Source organism: Acipenser ruthenus, chromosome 8, assembly GCF_902713425.1.
Source record: "Acipenser ruthenus chromosome 8, fAciRut3.2 maternal haplotype, whole genome shotgun sequence".
In the NCBI taxonomy this organism is placed as follows: domain Eukaryota; kingdom Metazoa; phylum Chordata; class Actinopteri; order Acipenseriformes; family Acipenseridae; genus Acipenser; species Acipenser ruthenus.
This window is the reverse complement of record NC_081196.1, coordinates 24,790,761-24,808,501: the sequence shown is the minus strand read 5'-3', so window position 1 is coordinate 24,808,501 and position 17,741 is coordinate 24,790,761. Positions and strand designations below refer to the sequence as shown.

Below are 17,741 nucleotides of genomic sequence, written 5' to 3'. Positions count from 1 at the left end.
ACAGTTAGAATTGAATTAAAAGAAATAATGGTTTGTGATTTTACTGTAAGATAGAACAATATGAAGTATATTAGTAGAAAGTTTATAATAATTTGGAACTAAGAGAATATTGTGAAAAGCTGTTAACTTTTTAGATCCAAAGACAGAAAAAGAAGTTAAGCAAGCAAAGGAGTAAGTCAGCTGAAGCAGTTGCAAGTAGAGAATGTTCAGTCCACCCAGAGAGGCAGTAACCAGCAAGGAGAGAGGGAGCTCACAGGCTGCACCAACTCACAAGTATAATCTGAGGTGGGGTCTTAGAGAGCCCAGACAGCAGGCATGCATAGGGAGCAGACCTAAGATTACACAGAACAGAAGATACAGCGGACTTCCTAAACTTTTTAACCCATTAGCAGCAGCAGCATTTGTGATTATAACAGGAGGTAGACTAATTAAAATATTTAAATTAATAAAATAATAATACAGAAATAAAAAAATAACAATTAAATTAAATAAATTAAATACAATTAAATAAAAATAAATAATTAAATTAAATTAAATACCAGGGTATGAATTTAAGTACAGCATTACAAAGAAAGTTAGCAGTATCTCATCACTTGAAAATGTGAAACAGCCCCAAGCAGTAATGGAGTTATTTAATTATGCAAGGAATACAGTACCAAGATACTCAGTATTAACAGCTCCATTGTATTAGAGTATTTCCCAGGAAATATTTTCCTGGACAGAGGAAGATGAATATAAGATTAAGCAGCTTAAGATGTAAATACAGGAAGTGCAGGACATTGCCACTCGAGTGAGAGGTAAACTTTTAGATGCATACTTCCATATAGGAGAACAAACTGCAGTTGTGGTAGTGAAGAATAAAGGAGATTAAATGCCTATTAAGAGTTTAGGTTTTAATTTCATAAGTTTAGAAAAGCAGTTTTGTTATGAGGAGAGAATACTCACTGCTTAAATAAAGTAATTTCGTATCTGTTAAACCTAGCCTAGGACAACCCTATTAAAGTCTTCAGTGATACCCCAGGACAAGCTACCCTAAACAAAGGGATCACTGGTAAACACGAAAGCGCTGAAATTAATGTGGGATAGATGGATTACTTTGCTACCTGATCCAAAAAATAGTCTATACCACTGTCACTGGGCTAGCCTCTGAATAAATTCCAAAAAATCTTTCCCCATCTGAAGAATGGGAGGAAAGATACACAACAGCAACACAACTGCAGGACAACCGATATTTGTACCTGACTGGCTGATATTTTCCTATGGCTCCTGCCAGAAAAGGCAACCCAGAATGTGGTATAGGAATCTCAGTTGGAAAAATAATATTGGAATTTAAGAAGAAACTCAACATCACTTTGAAGTGGTGTCAGGTCGATCTGCACAAGTAGCTGAAGCTAAAGCCCTGCTAGAGGGACTTTGACTGGCTCAAAAAATCTGGGGACGCCCAGTGAGACAGTGCTACTGATGACGGACTCCAGCTATTGCGCCCAAGCATACAAGATTCACTCTCTAGCCTGGAAAGAGAATGGTTACTCTGACCACAGAGGCAGACTTACAGCATATGCCAATATATGCAAAGAGATTGAACAATTGAGGGGTAACAGAATCAGTGTTCAGCAGGCAGCAGGTCACTGGAGGGGGAAGGAGGTTACAATTGTAGGTAACAATTGTGTGGATGAATTATCACAAGGAGCAGTACAGGGAAACTAAAATGTAACCTTTCAGGCAGTAACTGCTAGAGTGTTTAATTTGCTTACTGACAGTCAATTGCTATTTGAATTTCTGACATTTGTAGACAAATACTAGTTGGAGCAGGTAGTACTGTACAGACTGTTTGTTTAAAACAAGCAAGAGAATAGTAACCCCTACTTTAAGCAGGAGGGCTATTCTGATGAAAGCTTACCAAGAAATAGGCGCACTACAGAGTGTATTAAGGGGATCCTATTTCAGATAAGAGAATACTGGTGCCCAGAACTGCATGTTGAAACCACAGAGATCTGCAGAGCATGTTTACTTTGCCAGCACTTTATTGAAGTGTTACATGCAGGCAGGCAGAGGTAAGTGAGAGACTTCTGTTTGATAAGGTGACTGTGCAAATGGAATAAAGTAAGAATGTTAGTCAAAATAAAGTGGTACCAGTCTGTATCAAGCATATAGTAGGCTTGCCAAAGAGAAGGTAATTGATCTTGGTAACCCTTGCTTGTTTGCAGTACCAGATGGGGGGGGGGGGTAATTGAAGGAAGTAACTTTTTGGCAACTCATGCGAGTTTTAATGGTTTTGGGGGGTTTGAAATCCAAGGTTGCTATAATGAGTGATCTTTTACATATAAGAAATACCTTCTATACCAAGAAAGAATAACATCAGTTCAAAAGTTCACCTCACATATTTTGGAGATGTAGGAAAGGTGGACGAGGGGATGATGGCTAATTAATTTTATGGAGGGAGTTGCCAGGTGTTTTGAGAATGTTGCTGACTAGAGAAAGGAGCTGTTAAGGCTGATTAATGTTTAAGACCTAATTGAAACTTCTGACGTAAGAAGCAAGGCAAAAACTCTATAAAAACTGAGGTAAAATCCTAGTCAAGTGACACCAACTTGCTAACTACAAGTTGTGTGATCCATGCTCTGAAGATCTCTGATCAAGCTGATTACTGCTGGTATTGTGTTCAGAAATCTTTGCCTTTGAAGACAGTTCCCGTCCTTACCTTATACTCTATACTTCCATATATAATTTGGGAGATAAGAACTACTTGGAATCTATATCTCTCCTATATTGGTGCATTGCTATAAGGTATATGACTTATGTTTTAGTCTATGAGAATGACATATTGGATGTTTTAGGACTTAGCGGTGGGCGTCTTTAGTTTTATGCAGGCGTAGTCTTAGAGCAAAACATGTTGTAACCATAAAATGTATTGAAGTATTAAAGCTAACAACTGTTAAGGCACTGGACTGCCCAGACTGTCTGTCAGCTGGGATTCGACGTAGTCTGTAACTACTCGATCCATTTTTTAGTAGTTAATAAACCGACGGAGTACTAATACTGCTCTGATTCGTTAAAACTTCAAATGAGTCTGTGTGAGTTTCTTGATTATTAAGTCATCTGGATACATTGCAAGCCCAGTGGACGAACGATCCACTTACAGGAGTCTGAAACATCTTAATGTCCTCCTGAACATCTCCCCTGAGTTTAAGAGTGGGCTTAGAGTATATATATATTATATATATATAATATATTATATATATATATATATATATATATATATATATATATATATATATACACACAGCTCTGAAAAAAATTAAGAGACCACTGCAAAATTATCAGTTTCTCTGGTTTTACTATTTATAGGTATGTGTTTGGGTAAAATGAACATTTTTGTTTTATTCTATAAACTACTGCCAACATTTCTCCCAAATTCCAAATAAAAATATTGTCATTTAGAGCATTTATTTGCAGAAAATGACAACTGGTCAAAATAACAAAAAAGATGCAGTGTTGTCAGACCTCGAATAATGCAAAGAAAATAAGTTCATATTCATTTTTAAACACCACAATACTAATGTTTTAACTTAGGAATAGTTCAGAAATCAATATTTGGTGGAATAACCCTGATTTTCAAGCACAGCTTTCGTGCGTCTTGGCATGCTCTCCACCAGTCTTTCACATTGATGTTGGGTGACTTTATGCCACTCCTGGTGCAAATATTCAAGCAGCTCGGCTTTGTTTGATGGCTTGTGACCATCCATCTTCCTCTTGATCACATTCCAGAGGTTTTCAATGGGGTTCTGGTCTGGAGATTGGGCTGGCCATGACAGGGTCTTGATCTGGTGGTCCTCCATCCACACCTTGATTGACCTGGCTGTGTGGCATGGAGCACTGTCCTGCTGGAAAAACCAATTCTCAGAGTTGGGGAACATTGTCAGAGCAGAAGGAAGCAAGTTTTCTTCCAGGACAACCTTGTACTTGGCTTGATTCATGCCAAAGCTGCCCGATTCCAGCCTTGCTGAAGCACCCCCAGATCATCACCGATCCTCCACCACATTTCACAGTGGGTGCGAGACACTGTGGCTTGTAGGCCTCTCCAGGTTTCCGTCTAACCATTAGACGACCAGGTGTTGGGCAAAGCTGAAAACTGGACTCATCTGGGGGTGCTTCAGCAAGGCTGGAATTGGGCAGATTTGTCTTTGTGAAGGACGCATGAATCAAGCCAAGTACAAGGTTGTCCTGGAAGAAAACTTGCTTCCTTCTGCTCTGACAATGTTCCCCAACTCTGAGGATTGGTTTTTCCAGCAGGACAATGCTCCATGCCACACAGCCAGGTCAATCAAGATGTGGATGGAGGACCACCAGATCAAGACCCTGTCATGACCAGCCCAATCTCCAGACCTGAACCCCATTGAAAACCTCTGGAATGTGATCAAGAGGAAGATGGATGGTCACAAGCCATCAAACAAAGCCGAGCTGCTTGAATTTTTGCACCAGGAGTGGCATAAAGTCACCCAACATCAATGTGAAAGACTGGTGGAGAGCATGCCAAGACGCACGAAAGCTGTGCTTGAAAATCAGGGTTATTCCACCAAATATTGATTTCTGAACTCTTCCTAGTTAAAACATTAGTATTGTGTTGTTTAAAAATGAATATGAACTTGTTTTCTTTGCATTATTCGAGGTCTGACAACACTGCATCTTTTTTGTTATTTTGACCAGTTGTCATTTTCTGCAAATAAATGCTCTAAATGACAATATTTTTATTTGGAATTTGGGAGAAATGTTGGCAGTAGTTTATAGAATAAAACAAAAATGTTCATTTTACCCAAACACATACCTATAAATAGTAAAACCAGAGAAACTGATAATTTTGCAGTGGTCTCTTAATTTTTTCCAGAGCTGTATATATAAATAAAATGAGTACATGCAAACCTGACAGAGGGGAGCCCTGTCCAGAGAGGATGGACGAAGATCGCTTCACAGAGCGTGCACTTAGAAAAGGATGTGCAGAACTCACAAGAGTTGTGGTTGATGAGTGCCTCCTTTGCATGCTCTGGACCCAAGCAGGCAGCGCATCTGCTGTGCTTGTCTTCTATGGGAAGACCAGTTTTGCATAGATCACAATAATAAAAACCAGGCAGAGTGTAAACAACTGCTCAGCTGTACTACTATAATGGTACTTACTGCAACAGGTACAGTATACAGTACTTGTAACCCAAAATTTACCTTGCCAGCAGCAATGCCGCTATGTGGCAGGCAATAGCACCTTAATAAAGTTAATAAGGGATAGTACCCAAGAGGGTGATCTGAACCGCTTCAATGTACAGTGCCTGAGCACTAGTACAGTACTGCACGGTGTGGTGCGGTTATGGTGCGTTACAGCACGGTGTCAATAGACACCATGATACGGTGCACATGGCGCGGTACCCACGGCATGATACCCATGGTATGGTGAACATGGTACAATACCCACGGTACGATGCACAAGGTGCGGTATCCATGACACGATACACACGGTACGGTGCCCATGGCATGGAACACACAGTACAGTACCGGTGAGGTACCCTCGCTCGCTGGGAACGGGGAAGCATTATACATTGCCCACCTATATAGCTTTTGGCAATAAAACAGTCCTAAAACTGGAGGAAGCCTGCTGTCAATGACTTTGCAATGGTACTAGCAGAACCAGAGCGACAACAAAACACTGCAGGAAGGACTGCGAACAGTCAGACCTGAAGCACAGCTGAGCCCAGCAAATGCTAGTGAATCGGCAAAGGGTAACCTTGTTCATTGTACAAGTACCGGTGGGAACGGAAGTAGGTCTGGGACCTACAGTTAACACTGGTGCGATTTAGGGATTGTGGCAAAGTGGCTGCTGAATGGAAACAGGTGCAGAGGTGATGCAGTGCAGAAATAATCACGCACCAGGAAACTGTAATCTGTTTGGAAAAGGGGGTCTTTTATTTAGAACTCCCGGTCTGGCGACCAAACAATAAACCTCCGGCAATACACACCAATGTGTAAAGCACGAAAGAAACAATAATAAATGGATTGCAGTCCAAATAATAAACACACGTTATCCGCCCCACAATAATACAATACACGGGCACCAGTCCGGGTGTGTGCAGTAGTGCTTGTGGTGGATGACAACAATTACACAGTGACTGTGGTGTAGTGTTGTTTCGGGTAGTGCTGGCCCAAAGCGACAGCTCCGCCGTCTAGTGATTTACAAAAACAAAAGACAATTACTAACAGTGACAAACAAACAAAACACTCACAAATCCTTGTTCTTATTTTTAGCGGTTTCTCCCGGTCCTTCCAGTTCCTTGTCTCTCAAACCAAGTGAAGTAGTAGATTGCGATTCTCTGTCCCCTTTTATGCTATCACGCATGACCCCTTGGTAAACGAGTACAGCTGTCTCTACTATCTGCAGCTGCTATGTCGTTTAGCCCCTGGTGGCAGGCTTGACTGTGTCACAGGCACTACGTGCAATTTTGATATATCTTTTTCAGGTTACAGGGTCTTTAAGAGCTAAATGAGAGAACTTATTTACAAACCGCTAACCAAGATCATGCAACAGTCTCTTGACACAGGGGTTGTACTGACAGACTGGAAAATTTCAAACGTAATACTGATCCACAAAAAGGGAGACAAAACCGAACCAGGCAACTACAGACCAATAAGCCTGATTTCTATTATATGTAAACTTATGGAAACTAAAATAAGATCCAAAATGGAAAATTACCTATATGGGAACAATATCCTGGGGTCACAAATGGAGATTAGATAAAGGGGCATTCAGAACAGAAAACAGGAGGCCTCCTCTTGTTTGTATACTTATGTTCTTAAATACCCATGAGGTAATGGTTACATTTCATACTTGATAGGGAACAACGCTGACTGGAGTGCTGAGTTTTTGTGCAAACAGAGTGCACAAGAATGGAGCACTAGTAATGGTCTTGGTGCCGACCGAGCCATTGATACCGGTTCTGGTACCAAACCGGGTCACTGGTACCGGCTCTGGTACCACGGGAACTGGCGTGTAGGTCAAGACCTGAAAGAGCCCTGGCAACTGCAAGCATGCACTGTTAAACAGACAGGGGCTGCAGATCGCCTGCTAACTAGAATAATCTAGTGGCCTTCGTTGGCAGTGGTGCTAAAGCAGACACAGCAACGGCAAAAGACACTTGGAATAAATTCAGGTCGAAAAGGCTGCTGCCAAATCAACAGCACAGTGTAGCGAAAAGCCCTTAACAATGGCAAAAAGCTGGCTGGAAAAAAAAGAAAGCTAGCACAGGATACCGTCTGTGAACAGAGGCGAACCTAGGATGACAGTCTACGCTTCGCACAGCACACAAGTCCGCGGTGGGACTTAATCAGAACCTAGGCTAAGCTAGAATTATACTCTTAATATTTAAGCAAATGTATTTCTGTATTTCCCTGAAAGGTCAGAGCTCACTCCTTTCTCAAGCAGGCTGAAAGAAAAATGGCACTGATCCCTATGCAAGTCGTTGATATCTCCTGGGGGCAGAGATGATGTCTGATGCAGACAGGACTCGTAAAGGAGTAGCTTTGCTATAAGTGCTCAGATAATTTGGGCTGTAAGAGCTATATCCCATTCGGTAATGGTTACATTTCGTACTTGAAAGAGAATGGTATTTGACAGACTTTGGAAGTCGATGGATATAAAATTCAGAGCATAAGAATATTTATTTCTGCTCCTAGTTCATTTTATTTTTTTAGCCTGGAAAGATAATGAAGTTAGCATTTTATTTAACTTTCAATCTGCCTATACAGACTGTACCTTTCATGGGATCAAGAATCAAAGTGCAGCTCTTGGTTGGATTATATATTGTCATAATCAATCAAATAAGCACAAAATGGTTCAAAATCAAAAACACATAAAGCAGCTAGTTTATTTTTAAAAATATATTATATATATATATATATATATATATATATATATATATATATATATATATATATATATATATATATATACACACACACACATACATATATATATATATATATACATATATATATATATATATATATATATACACACATACATATATACACACATTATATATATATATATATATATATATATATACTGATAAATACAAATCAGATACAAAGAAAAATCCTAAATTAAAAGTTAAAAGATGCAACATCAAGGATACCATGAACCAAGACCTTTTGATGATCAAACTTCACAGTGTTAGGTTAGACCCATAACTACAAAACCGAATAAAGCGTAAATTAGAAAACATGTTGGCAAGTAGTTGATACATTTGTTTTGAGACAATCAGCATAACAACTGTATCCATGGGATAATTATTACAACACTACATCATTATAAAAGTACATAAATGTACATGCAGCTTACCTGTGACTGTACAGGCGAATAAGGACTGCCTGGATCTCCACTTAGCAAGGTTTCACTATTCATTTTCGTCTTCAGACAGGCAATGTAGCGACTACAGAAGTCTTTACAGAGGTCATTCACTTTTTCCAACTCTAGGAGGTGTATGCGCAGGACCTGAATAGCTTTCACCATCTACAGGGGAAACAGATCATATAACATTTAATAAGCATTTTTAAATTTGTGTAAATGTAGACATTATTCTTTTTGCATTGTCTATGGGAAAGATCTGCATACTTATTGAATCTAGCAGGGGTGCAAACAATAGCTCTACATTACAGTCTGTGTCATCAGGTATTTTGGGTCACAAAGCGTTTATAGAATGAGAAAAAAACATCCCTCCGATAAATTTTGCAGTACTTTAAAATCAGGTCAAATGGATTGTAGAGCTGCACCACTGTTATCTGCTTGTATTGTTTAAAGTGAAGTTGCTGTCAATATCACAACTTGCAACCACATACCGATCTATGATACCTGGATCTATGATATACTGATCTATGATATAAATCAAGGAAAACTTCAAATCAGTTGCAGTGTGGAAATGAGTGTAAAATGCTGCAGATGTTATCTTCATATACAGCTGTATTACTATTTATTACTAGTGGTCTCTGTGCCAGTCATTATTATTTATTTCTTAGCAGACGTCCTTATCCAGGGCAACTTACAATTGTTACAAGATATCCCATTATTTTTACATACAATTACATTATTTTTTTTACACATTATTTTTTTACATATAGTTAGATTTTACTGGAGCAATCTAGGTAAAGTACCTCGCTCAAGGGTACAGCAGCAGTGTCCCCTACCTGGGATTGAACCCACGACCCTCCGGTCAAGAGTCCAGAGCCCTAACCACTACTCCACACTGCTGCTGGACAGTCATGTCCTCTTGTACATCAACCTGTATTTCTCGAAATGAATGTGATGTTTGTGTGGTGTTTATCATTTTTAAATGGTAAAGATGCACAACTAGTCACTCACACATTTTGCCAGAGATATGTGTATTTAGTGAAAAAAAATGTAATTAAAATAGAGCTTGCTGGAATTAACGAGGTTGCCTAACAGACACATTTTGGGGAGAAACTGGAACAGACCTCGTGTGTTATGTTTTATCATTTTCATCTGCTTTCTTTACATCTACAATTAACTAACATAAGCGGGAGACCTAAACTTAAATTTTAAAACAGCTACGAACTCATTTAACAGGGCCTGAATTTCATTTTTGTGTGCGGGGGGGATTTCCCCCCTATGCTGCAGCCAATGGGGGGGGGGGGATTCCAAAATTTTAGGAGGGAATGGCAAAAAAAAAAAAAAGACACTTTTGCATATAAAAAAACTACATATATATTTTACTGCATCATCATTCACACTGGTGTTGCTTTAAAATAAGCTGCTTTCAGGAGCCCTAACAGCTGTTCATCACTGTGAGACAGTTTTTGCATGCAGCAGAAGAAAATGGTGCTTTTCTTTTAAACCAGCGCTCCATTTCTTTTTTTTTAACTCTTTACACTCAGCCCTATTTCCACCTGTTTTTCATGGTTTTCATGTAGTATTCATGTATCAAATTAAAAGACCACAAAATTTCCTTTCAAATTATGCAAGTTGCAACAGGATCAGGCATATATGGTAGAGATGAAAATATACGTAAAATAATAAATAAAAAAAAAAACACTTTTCCAAAAAAACCATGTGTGGTCACTGCTATATACAGTGCAATCATAGATGGCTCAAAAAAAAAAAAAAATAATAATAATTAAAAAAAAATAAACCAAAAAATAAAAAAAAACAAGGTGGGGGGTGGGGAAGCTGAGCTTGCAAGCTTTCCAATGATACCGCCCCTTTCAGTCTAGCTGCTACAATGATGGCGCAATAGCCTCAAAACGAAACCTAAGCTGTTAACTCTGTCACATGATGAGAGGCTTAACTTCAGGCAGTCGTAGTTCCAGCTAGGAGTACCACCTACACACACTGAATAAGTCTTTGGAAAGCCCTGAGTCTGTAAACCAGGTAGGCGGCTTTTACGGTGCTTGAGTAATATGTGCGTAACCTTCAGTGCGCTGGCGCCCCAAAATGAATGGGGCTGAGTTTTAGAGTTAAAACGAGTCACCGCTTGCAATACAACACCTAGATTGATTTAATATCATCTTTTTTTTTCAAATGTTTACTTATTGCAGTGTACTGTTTCTATAATGCTTAAAGATATCGGCCGAGAATCACGTACGAGAGAATAGTCTTGCGGCACTTATCCAGCACTACTTTTATTTATTTATTTATTTTAACCAGAACTACTCAGAATGCGGCTCATAGTGCTTTAGTCACTGACACTCAGTTCCTTAGAGATTGTTGTAGCGTTTCAGGCATCCTACAAAAATACAGTAGCTTGGTGTTTTAAAGTACCTCTGCGGGATTTTCCTGCACTGAAAGTTGCAGATATGCGATCCTGTGCTGAAATTCAAGCCCGTATAGTGATAAAGAGAGTTGTCAAAATCTGTAGTGTCATATTAATAGAATGGTGCAAACTGAGAAATAGATCATACTTTTTTCTTTACTTCTGGATATAATCTTATCAGTGGTTCAAATATGAAAGTTTTATTATGTCAAATTGCTTTAAAAATTAAATTGAAAAATATTATTGCACATGTGTAAAACATACATATTTGTGATGTCTTTATGATGGCTAAGTTTATTGGCTGAAATAGAAAGGTCTGTGAAACACTGAGAAAAGCTTTGGGCAGCTTCAGCACAGTATGCATCTGGTATAACAGTTCCAACTCTTAACTGCCTGGATCTCTTCTTGGGTAGGACTATTATTAGGGTTAGTATTTTAAGCAAACTTGACTACCCACTTGGGACCCAGAAAATATTCCTTGACTATGACTATAAAGTTCCACAGTATACAGTATATCTCTGGCTGAGAGCAAGTAAACAACATCAGACCACATGTTCCACTGTGCTGTAATCGTAAGGCATGCCTTCTTTAATTAAGATCAAAAACAGACCACATAAATCAAACTTTCTGTAGTTATGACAGCTTTATATTTTCATTGTCCTCTTAAATGACATTTAAGTTCATACTCATTTCCATAGAATATAATATTTCAACTTAAATTAATGGGCATTTTAAACACAGTTTAAAACGGGAAAGTGGGAAATTAACCCCATTAAAACTTAAAAACACTGAGATATGAGGATGTTTTAATATCAAAACATATCAGTCGATATCTAGGTAAACACACTTCCAACGTCATAAGGACATTCTTTACCAAAATTATTGACAGTAATCACAAACTCCTAAAAGGTATAGACAATGAAACAAGGACTAGGGGTCACAAATGGAGACTAGATAAAGGGGCATTCAGAACAGAAAATAGGAGGCACCTTTTTACACAGAGAATTGTGAGGGTCTGGAACCAACTCCCCAGTAATGTTGTTGAAGCTGACACCCTGGGATCCTTCAAGAAGCTGCTTGATGAGATTATGGGATCAATAAGCTACTAACAACCAAACGAGCAAGATGGGCTGAATGGCCTCCTCTCATTTGTAAACTTTCTTATGTTCTTATATACAGTCACTTATCCATATGTACCTTCTATGCACATGTCTATTTACATTTTTACTTGTACACACTGTGGATGTACGTCAAGGTAATCAACTTTTTTCATGAAATAGATAACAGACATGATTGACAACTGTTCCTTTTTTATTACTCCACGTAATTAACCTTTAAAATTATTAGGTATCTTTTTGGTTTTCGACAGATTTTTCTTTTCAGTTCAACACACACCAAACAAAACTCAAAAATCCACATTTGCACCAAAATAACTACAGAATGGACACCTACAATATATATGAATATCAACTTCTCTTCTTAGATTTCATTTTACTTAAAGGTGACCTTGCACTTACCAAATTATCTAGATCTGGATCTTCACTGAAAAAGGCCTTTCCTTCTTTTTCCTGTATCCTGACAAAGTTTTCAATGTCCACATCAAAACTGGCAGAAGTAATACACTCTGAGCCCTGGGTTGACTGCTCACATTTCTCAAAAAGTAATGCCAACAATGGAAAGAGAGGATGCCTGGTAAAAAAAACAGAATATCAAATAAGTTATAGTACACAAAGCGCATTGTGATTTGCTGTGGAGATATGTTTTGTCTTACCTGACTAGCTAACAAAACAACTTGGAAAATTAATGCAGCTTAAATTCTAATAGCTGCATGTCTTTTTCTGATCAAACAAACTCAGAGCAGCTGATTCAAATTCAGTGCTGTTCTGAAACAAGGGGAAGGGGCGGAGCTCCAAGCACAACAGAACACAAGAAAGCGAGGCAGTTCTTCCAGCGACAGCGTGGGAGCAACATCGTGTGAGAAGTGCATTGTTTTAAAAGTGCAGAGCAGTTAGAAGCAGTTTGAAAGCAGGTTGACAGCTGCAGAAGCTAAACTAAACTTAAAAAAAAATAATAATAATTAACATGGTCTTCAAGCCAGTAATCTGTGACACCTGTATGATGTGGGAAATCCGAAAAAAAAACCAGCAGAGCTAAACCAAGTTTGTGTAAAGTGCTGCAAGATCCAGGACTTGCTCCAACGAGTAAGTATGCTAGAAATGGAGCTGCAGGAAATGAGACAGCAACAGGAGCTTGAGGAGCTGGCACACCCACAATTCATGGAAGTCTGCACCCCTAGCTGACAGACAGCCACCAGGGAGATGGAAGAGGGTAAAAACAGCTGGGTTCAGGTAGGCAGAAGCAGGGAAAAAAAGAAACTTCGTCAAACACAACCACCAGAAATCCAAACATCCAACAAATTTGAGCCACTTCAAAATTTAGATGATCAAAACCAGCATCAAGAGAATGAATGGAACAACATCCAGGACCCTATAAACAGTGCTGGCAAGGCAGCGAAAAGAAGGGAGGTCATGATTCTTGGGGACTCCATATTGAGAAACACAGCAAGTTCAGTTCGCAGTCTGGACCCCCTTACTACAACAGTGTGCTGCCTTCCAGGAGCCTCTGTCATGCACATCACTGAGAACGTGGACAGGCTCCTAGAACAAACAGGAGACAACACGGTAGTAGTCGTCCACATTGGTACAAACACATTTGGAAGAGACAGGCAAAGATCTCTGCAAAACAAATACAGAGAGCTAGGAAGAAAATTAAAAGACAAGACCAAAACTGTGGTATTTTCTGGGATACTGCCAGCACCTTGTAAAGGAGCATACGGACAGCTGGAAATACATAATCAAAATGCATGGCTAAAATCGTGGTGCACACAGGAAGACTTGACCTTTCTGAACATTGGAGCACATTCTACAACAAGGAAGATCTATATAGGCGGGACGGACTGCACTTAAACAAAAAGGGAACCAATCTACTAGAGAAAGGATCCTTGAGGAGGTTCAGAAGCATTTAAACTAGAAAGGAAGACAGGAGAAAACAAAAAAAACAGAAGGGAGACCACATCAAAACAAGGGCAACAACTCAGGTAAGACAGCCATTAAATGTATTTATCTAAATGCTAGAAGTCTGAGAAACAAAATGTTAGAACTTGAAGATACTGCACTAACAAGTAACTATGATGTGATAGTTGTTACAGAAACTTGGTTGTCTGAGAGTGATGGAGACTAATATAATATTAGTGGGTATACACTGTATAAGAAAGACAGGCAGGACAGAAGAGGCGGAGGGGTAGCGCTATACATAAGAATAGTCTTGAAGCCCAGGTGTTAAATCTGGACGAAGAAAACAACATTGAATCAATATGGGTCAGAATAATGGACAAAAATTAAGAGCATAATAATAGGAGCATGCTATAGACTGCCAAATTCAGATGCCGAGCAAAATAATCTGTTATACAATGACATTAGAAATGCGTGTAGAAAAGGAGAAGCCATACTAATGGGGGATTTCAACTTCCCCCATATAAAATGGGAAAACCCAGTGGGGAGCACGACGGACGAAACTGAAATGGTGGAAATGACAAATGACTTCCCAGCGCAATTTTTCAAGACACTGACAAGAGGGGAGGCATGCCTTGATTTAGTCTTTTCAAATAATGAAGACAGAATAACTAAAACAGAGGTCAGAGAGCCATTGGCAAACTCAGACCACAACATGGTCTCATTTGAAGTGATTTTTAAAACCCCCAAAGTAATGACTAAAGCTAAGGTTTACAATTTTAGAAAAGCAAACTTTGAAGGTATGAAACAGAGACTAACAGAAGTAGATTGTAGTAAAATAAAGAAAACATCCGCAGAAAAAGGATGGCTGTTTTTTTTTAAATGTAGCCTAGCACTGAGGCGCAAAAAAATTACATCCCAAAAGCAGACAAATCTAAATCTAAAACAAAATGGCCAAAATGGTTTAATAGGTCAATTAAAAAAAATATTCAGTGAAAAAAGGCACTTTACAAAGCGTTTAAAAAAACCAAACCAAAAACAATGTACACAGAAAGAGTACTTGGAACTGCAAACGCAAGTCAAAAAGGAAGTTAGAAAGGCCAAGAGAGAGATAGAAATCAATATTGCTAAGGGGGCTAAAACCAATTCCAAAATGTTTTTCCAATATTATAACAGCAAGAGAACATTCAAAGATGAGGTTAAATGTCTAAGAGATACAAATGGCAAAATCATAGACGAAGAAAAAAAAAATAGCAAATACAAAAAATGTTTACTTTTCACAAGCTTTCACGAAGGAGGATACGGACAACATGCCCCACATGTCGACCTGTTCCTATCCAGTTTTAACTAACTTTAGCATAACAGAGGGAGAAGTGTTAAAGGGACTAGGAGCTCTTAAAATAAACAAATCCCCTGGGTCAGATGAGATCCTCCCAATAGTACTCAAAGAAATGAAATTAGTTATTTACAAACCGCTAACCAAGATCATGCAACAGTCTCTTGACACAGGGGTTGTACCGACAGACTTGAGAATTGCAATACCGATCCACAAAAAGGGAGACAAAACCAAACCAGGTAACCACAGACCAATAAGCCTGACTTCTATTACATGTAAACTTATGGAAACTATAATAAGATCCAAAATGGAAAATTACCTACAGTGGTTTGCAGAAGTATTCACCCCCCTGCAAAGTTTTCACATTTTGTTGGCACCTGACCGTACTCCACAACGCTTTCAAAATTAGACTTTACATGTAGAATCTACACAAACTACTCCACATTGATAAAGTTAAAACATGCACATAGAATATAAATAAGTAAGATTTACAGAGATAAACAGATTAATCTCAGTTGCATAAGTATTCAACCCCTTTGCTACTGCAGCCCTAAATCAGCTAAGACAGCAGTGTGGAGTAGTGGTTAGGGCTCTGGACTCTTGACCAGAGGGTTGTGGGTTCAATCCCCAATGGGGGACACTGCTGTTGTACCCTTGAGCAAGGTACTTTACCTAGATTGCTCCAGTAAAAACCCAACTGTATAAATGGGTAATTGTATGTAAAAATAATGTGATATCTGTATAATGTGAAATCTTGTAACAATTGTTAATCGCCCTGGATAAGGCCGTCTGCTAAGAAATAAATAATAATAATAAGAAGAAGAAGATGCAAATGATTTGTTTGAAAGGTCACAAAATTAGTGAAATGGTTTCAGCCTGTTTGTACTCAAAGTGTAGATAATTTCCCTCAGGTATATAAAGACTTTCATGCTGCACCTCACATAGTATTCCAACAAAGCAACCATGAAGACCAAGGAGCTTTCGAAACAAATCAGGGATACAGTGGCAGAGAGGCACAGAGCAGGAGAAGGGTACAAGAAAACTTCAAAAGGCACGGATTATCCCTCTCAACACAGTGAAGTCCATCATTAAGAAGAAGAAGATGCATCATACCACCCAGATCAGGTCATCCTTCCAAACTGAGCACATATGGCGTTTGTGAATAAGCATGTAGATGATACTGCAGACATGTGGAAAAAGGTTTTGTGGTCAGATGAGACAAAAATTCCAAGCGTTACGTCTGACGCAAGTGCAACACTGCACATCACCCAGTCAACACCAACTGTCAAGCATGGTGGTGGCAGCATCATGTTATGCGGATGCTTCTCTTCAGCAGGAACTGGGAAGCTTGTCAGGATAGAGGGGAGAATGGATGGTGCAAAGTAAGCTTCTGGTATAGTAAGCAAAATGTTAAATTTGCAGACGACACAAAAATAGGAGGAGTGGCAAACACTGTTGAAGCAGCAAAGGTCATTCAAAATGATCTAGACAGCATTCAGAATTGGGCAGACACATGGCAAATGACATTTAATAGAGAAAAGTGTAAGGTACTGCACGCAGCAATAGAAATGTGCATTATAAATACTATATGGGAGATACTTAAATTGGAGAAGGAATCTATGAAAAAAACCTAGGAGTTTATTTTTACTCAGAAATGTCTTCATCTAGACAATGTGGGAAGCTATAAAAAATGCCAACAAGATGCTTGGATATATTGTGAAAAGTGCTGAATTTAAATCAAGGGAAGTAATGTTAAAACTTTACAATGCATTAGTAAGACCTCATCTAGAATACTGTGTTCAGTTCTGGTCACCTCGTTACAAAAAGGATACTGCTGCTCCAGAAAGAGTGCAAAGAAGAGAGTGACCAGAATTATTCCGGGTTTAAAAGGTATGTCGTATGCAGACAGGCTAAAAGAATTGAATCTGTTCAGTCTTGAACAAAGAAGACTACGCGGTGATCTGATTCAAGCATTCAAAATTCTAAAAGGTATTGACAATGTCGACCCAGGGGACTTTTTTGACCTGAAAAAAGAAACAAGGATCAGAGGTCACAAATGGAGATTATCTAAGAAACTATGGTTTAGGTCAGAACAGAAAATAGAAGGCACTTTTTTATATACAGAGAATTGTGAGGGTCTGGAACCAACTCCCCAGTAATGTTGTTGAAGCTGACACCCTGGGATCCTTCAAGAAGCTGCTTGATGAAATTCTGGGATCAATAAGCTACTAACAACCAAACGAGCAAGATGGGCCGAATGGCCTCCTCTCGTTTGTAAACTTTCTTATGTTCTTAACTAAGGTGTGATGCATCTGGTCCATTTGAAGCAAGCACCTTAACTGGTGCAAACTTTATATCCCTGTGGCAATGTGCTCCGCCCCTGTGTGCATTTCTGTGTTGTATGTTGCGTGCGTGTGTTAATGTTGGTGTACAGAGATGGCTGCACGGGATATAAATGGGTGTGCAGCACAAGTTATTTAAAGTATAATTGTATTTAGGCACGGGATTGCACATCACTTCACGTGCATTTAAAGTATTTAATATGTGAGCACAAGGTTGCACATAATTAATTCACGTGCTGGGATTCAA

The 17,741-nt window shown here is 38.9% G+C and overlaps 1 protein-coding gene across 5 annotated transcripts in view; it reads right to left on the bottom strand.

Moving 5' to 3' along the window:
* LOC117406669 (homeobox protein PKNOX1-like) overlaps window positions 1–17,741 on the bottom strand; it is a 149,320-nt gene that overhangs the window by 58,188 nt on the left and 73,391 nt on the right. For all 5 annotated transcript variants that reach the window (XR_009329347.1, XM_034010884.3, XM_059028749.1 and 2 more), the window contains 2 exons: window positions 12,323–12,494; window positions 8,381–8,551 (listed from right to left, as the gene is read on the bottom strand). Coding sequence is in view for 4 of the 5 variants with exons in the window: in XM_034010884.3 (XP_033866775.1) it covers window positions 8,381–8,551; window positions 12,323–12,494 (343 nt within the window). In the remaining variant the exon portion in view is untranslated. The remainder of the gene's footprint in view (window positions 1–8,380; window positions 8,552–12,322; window positions 12,495–17,741) is intronic.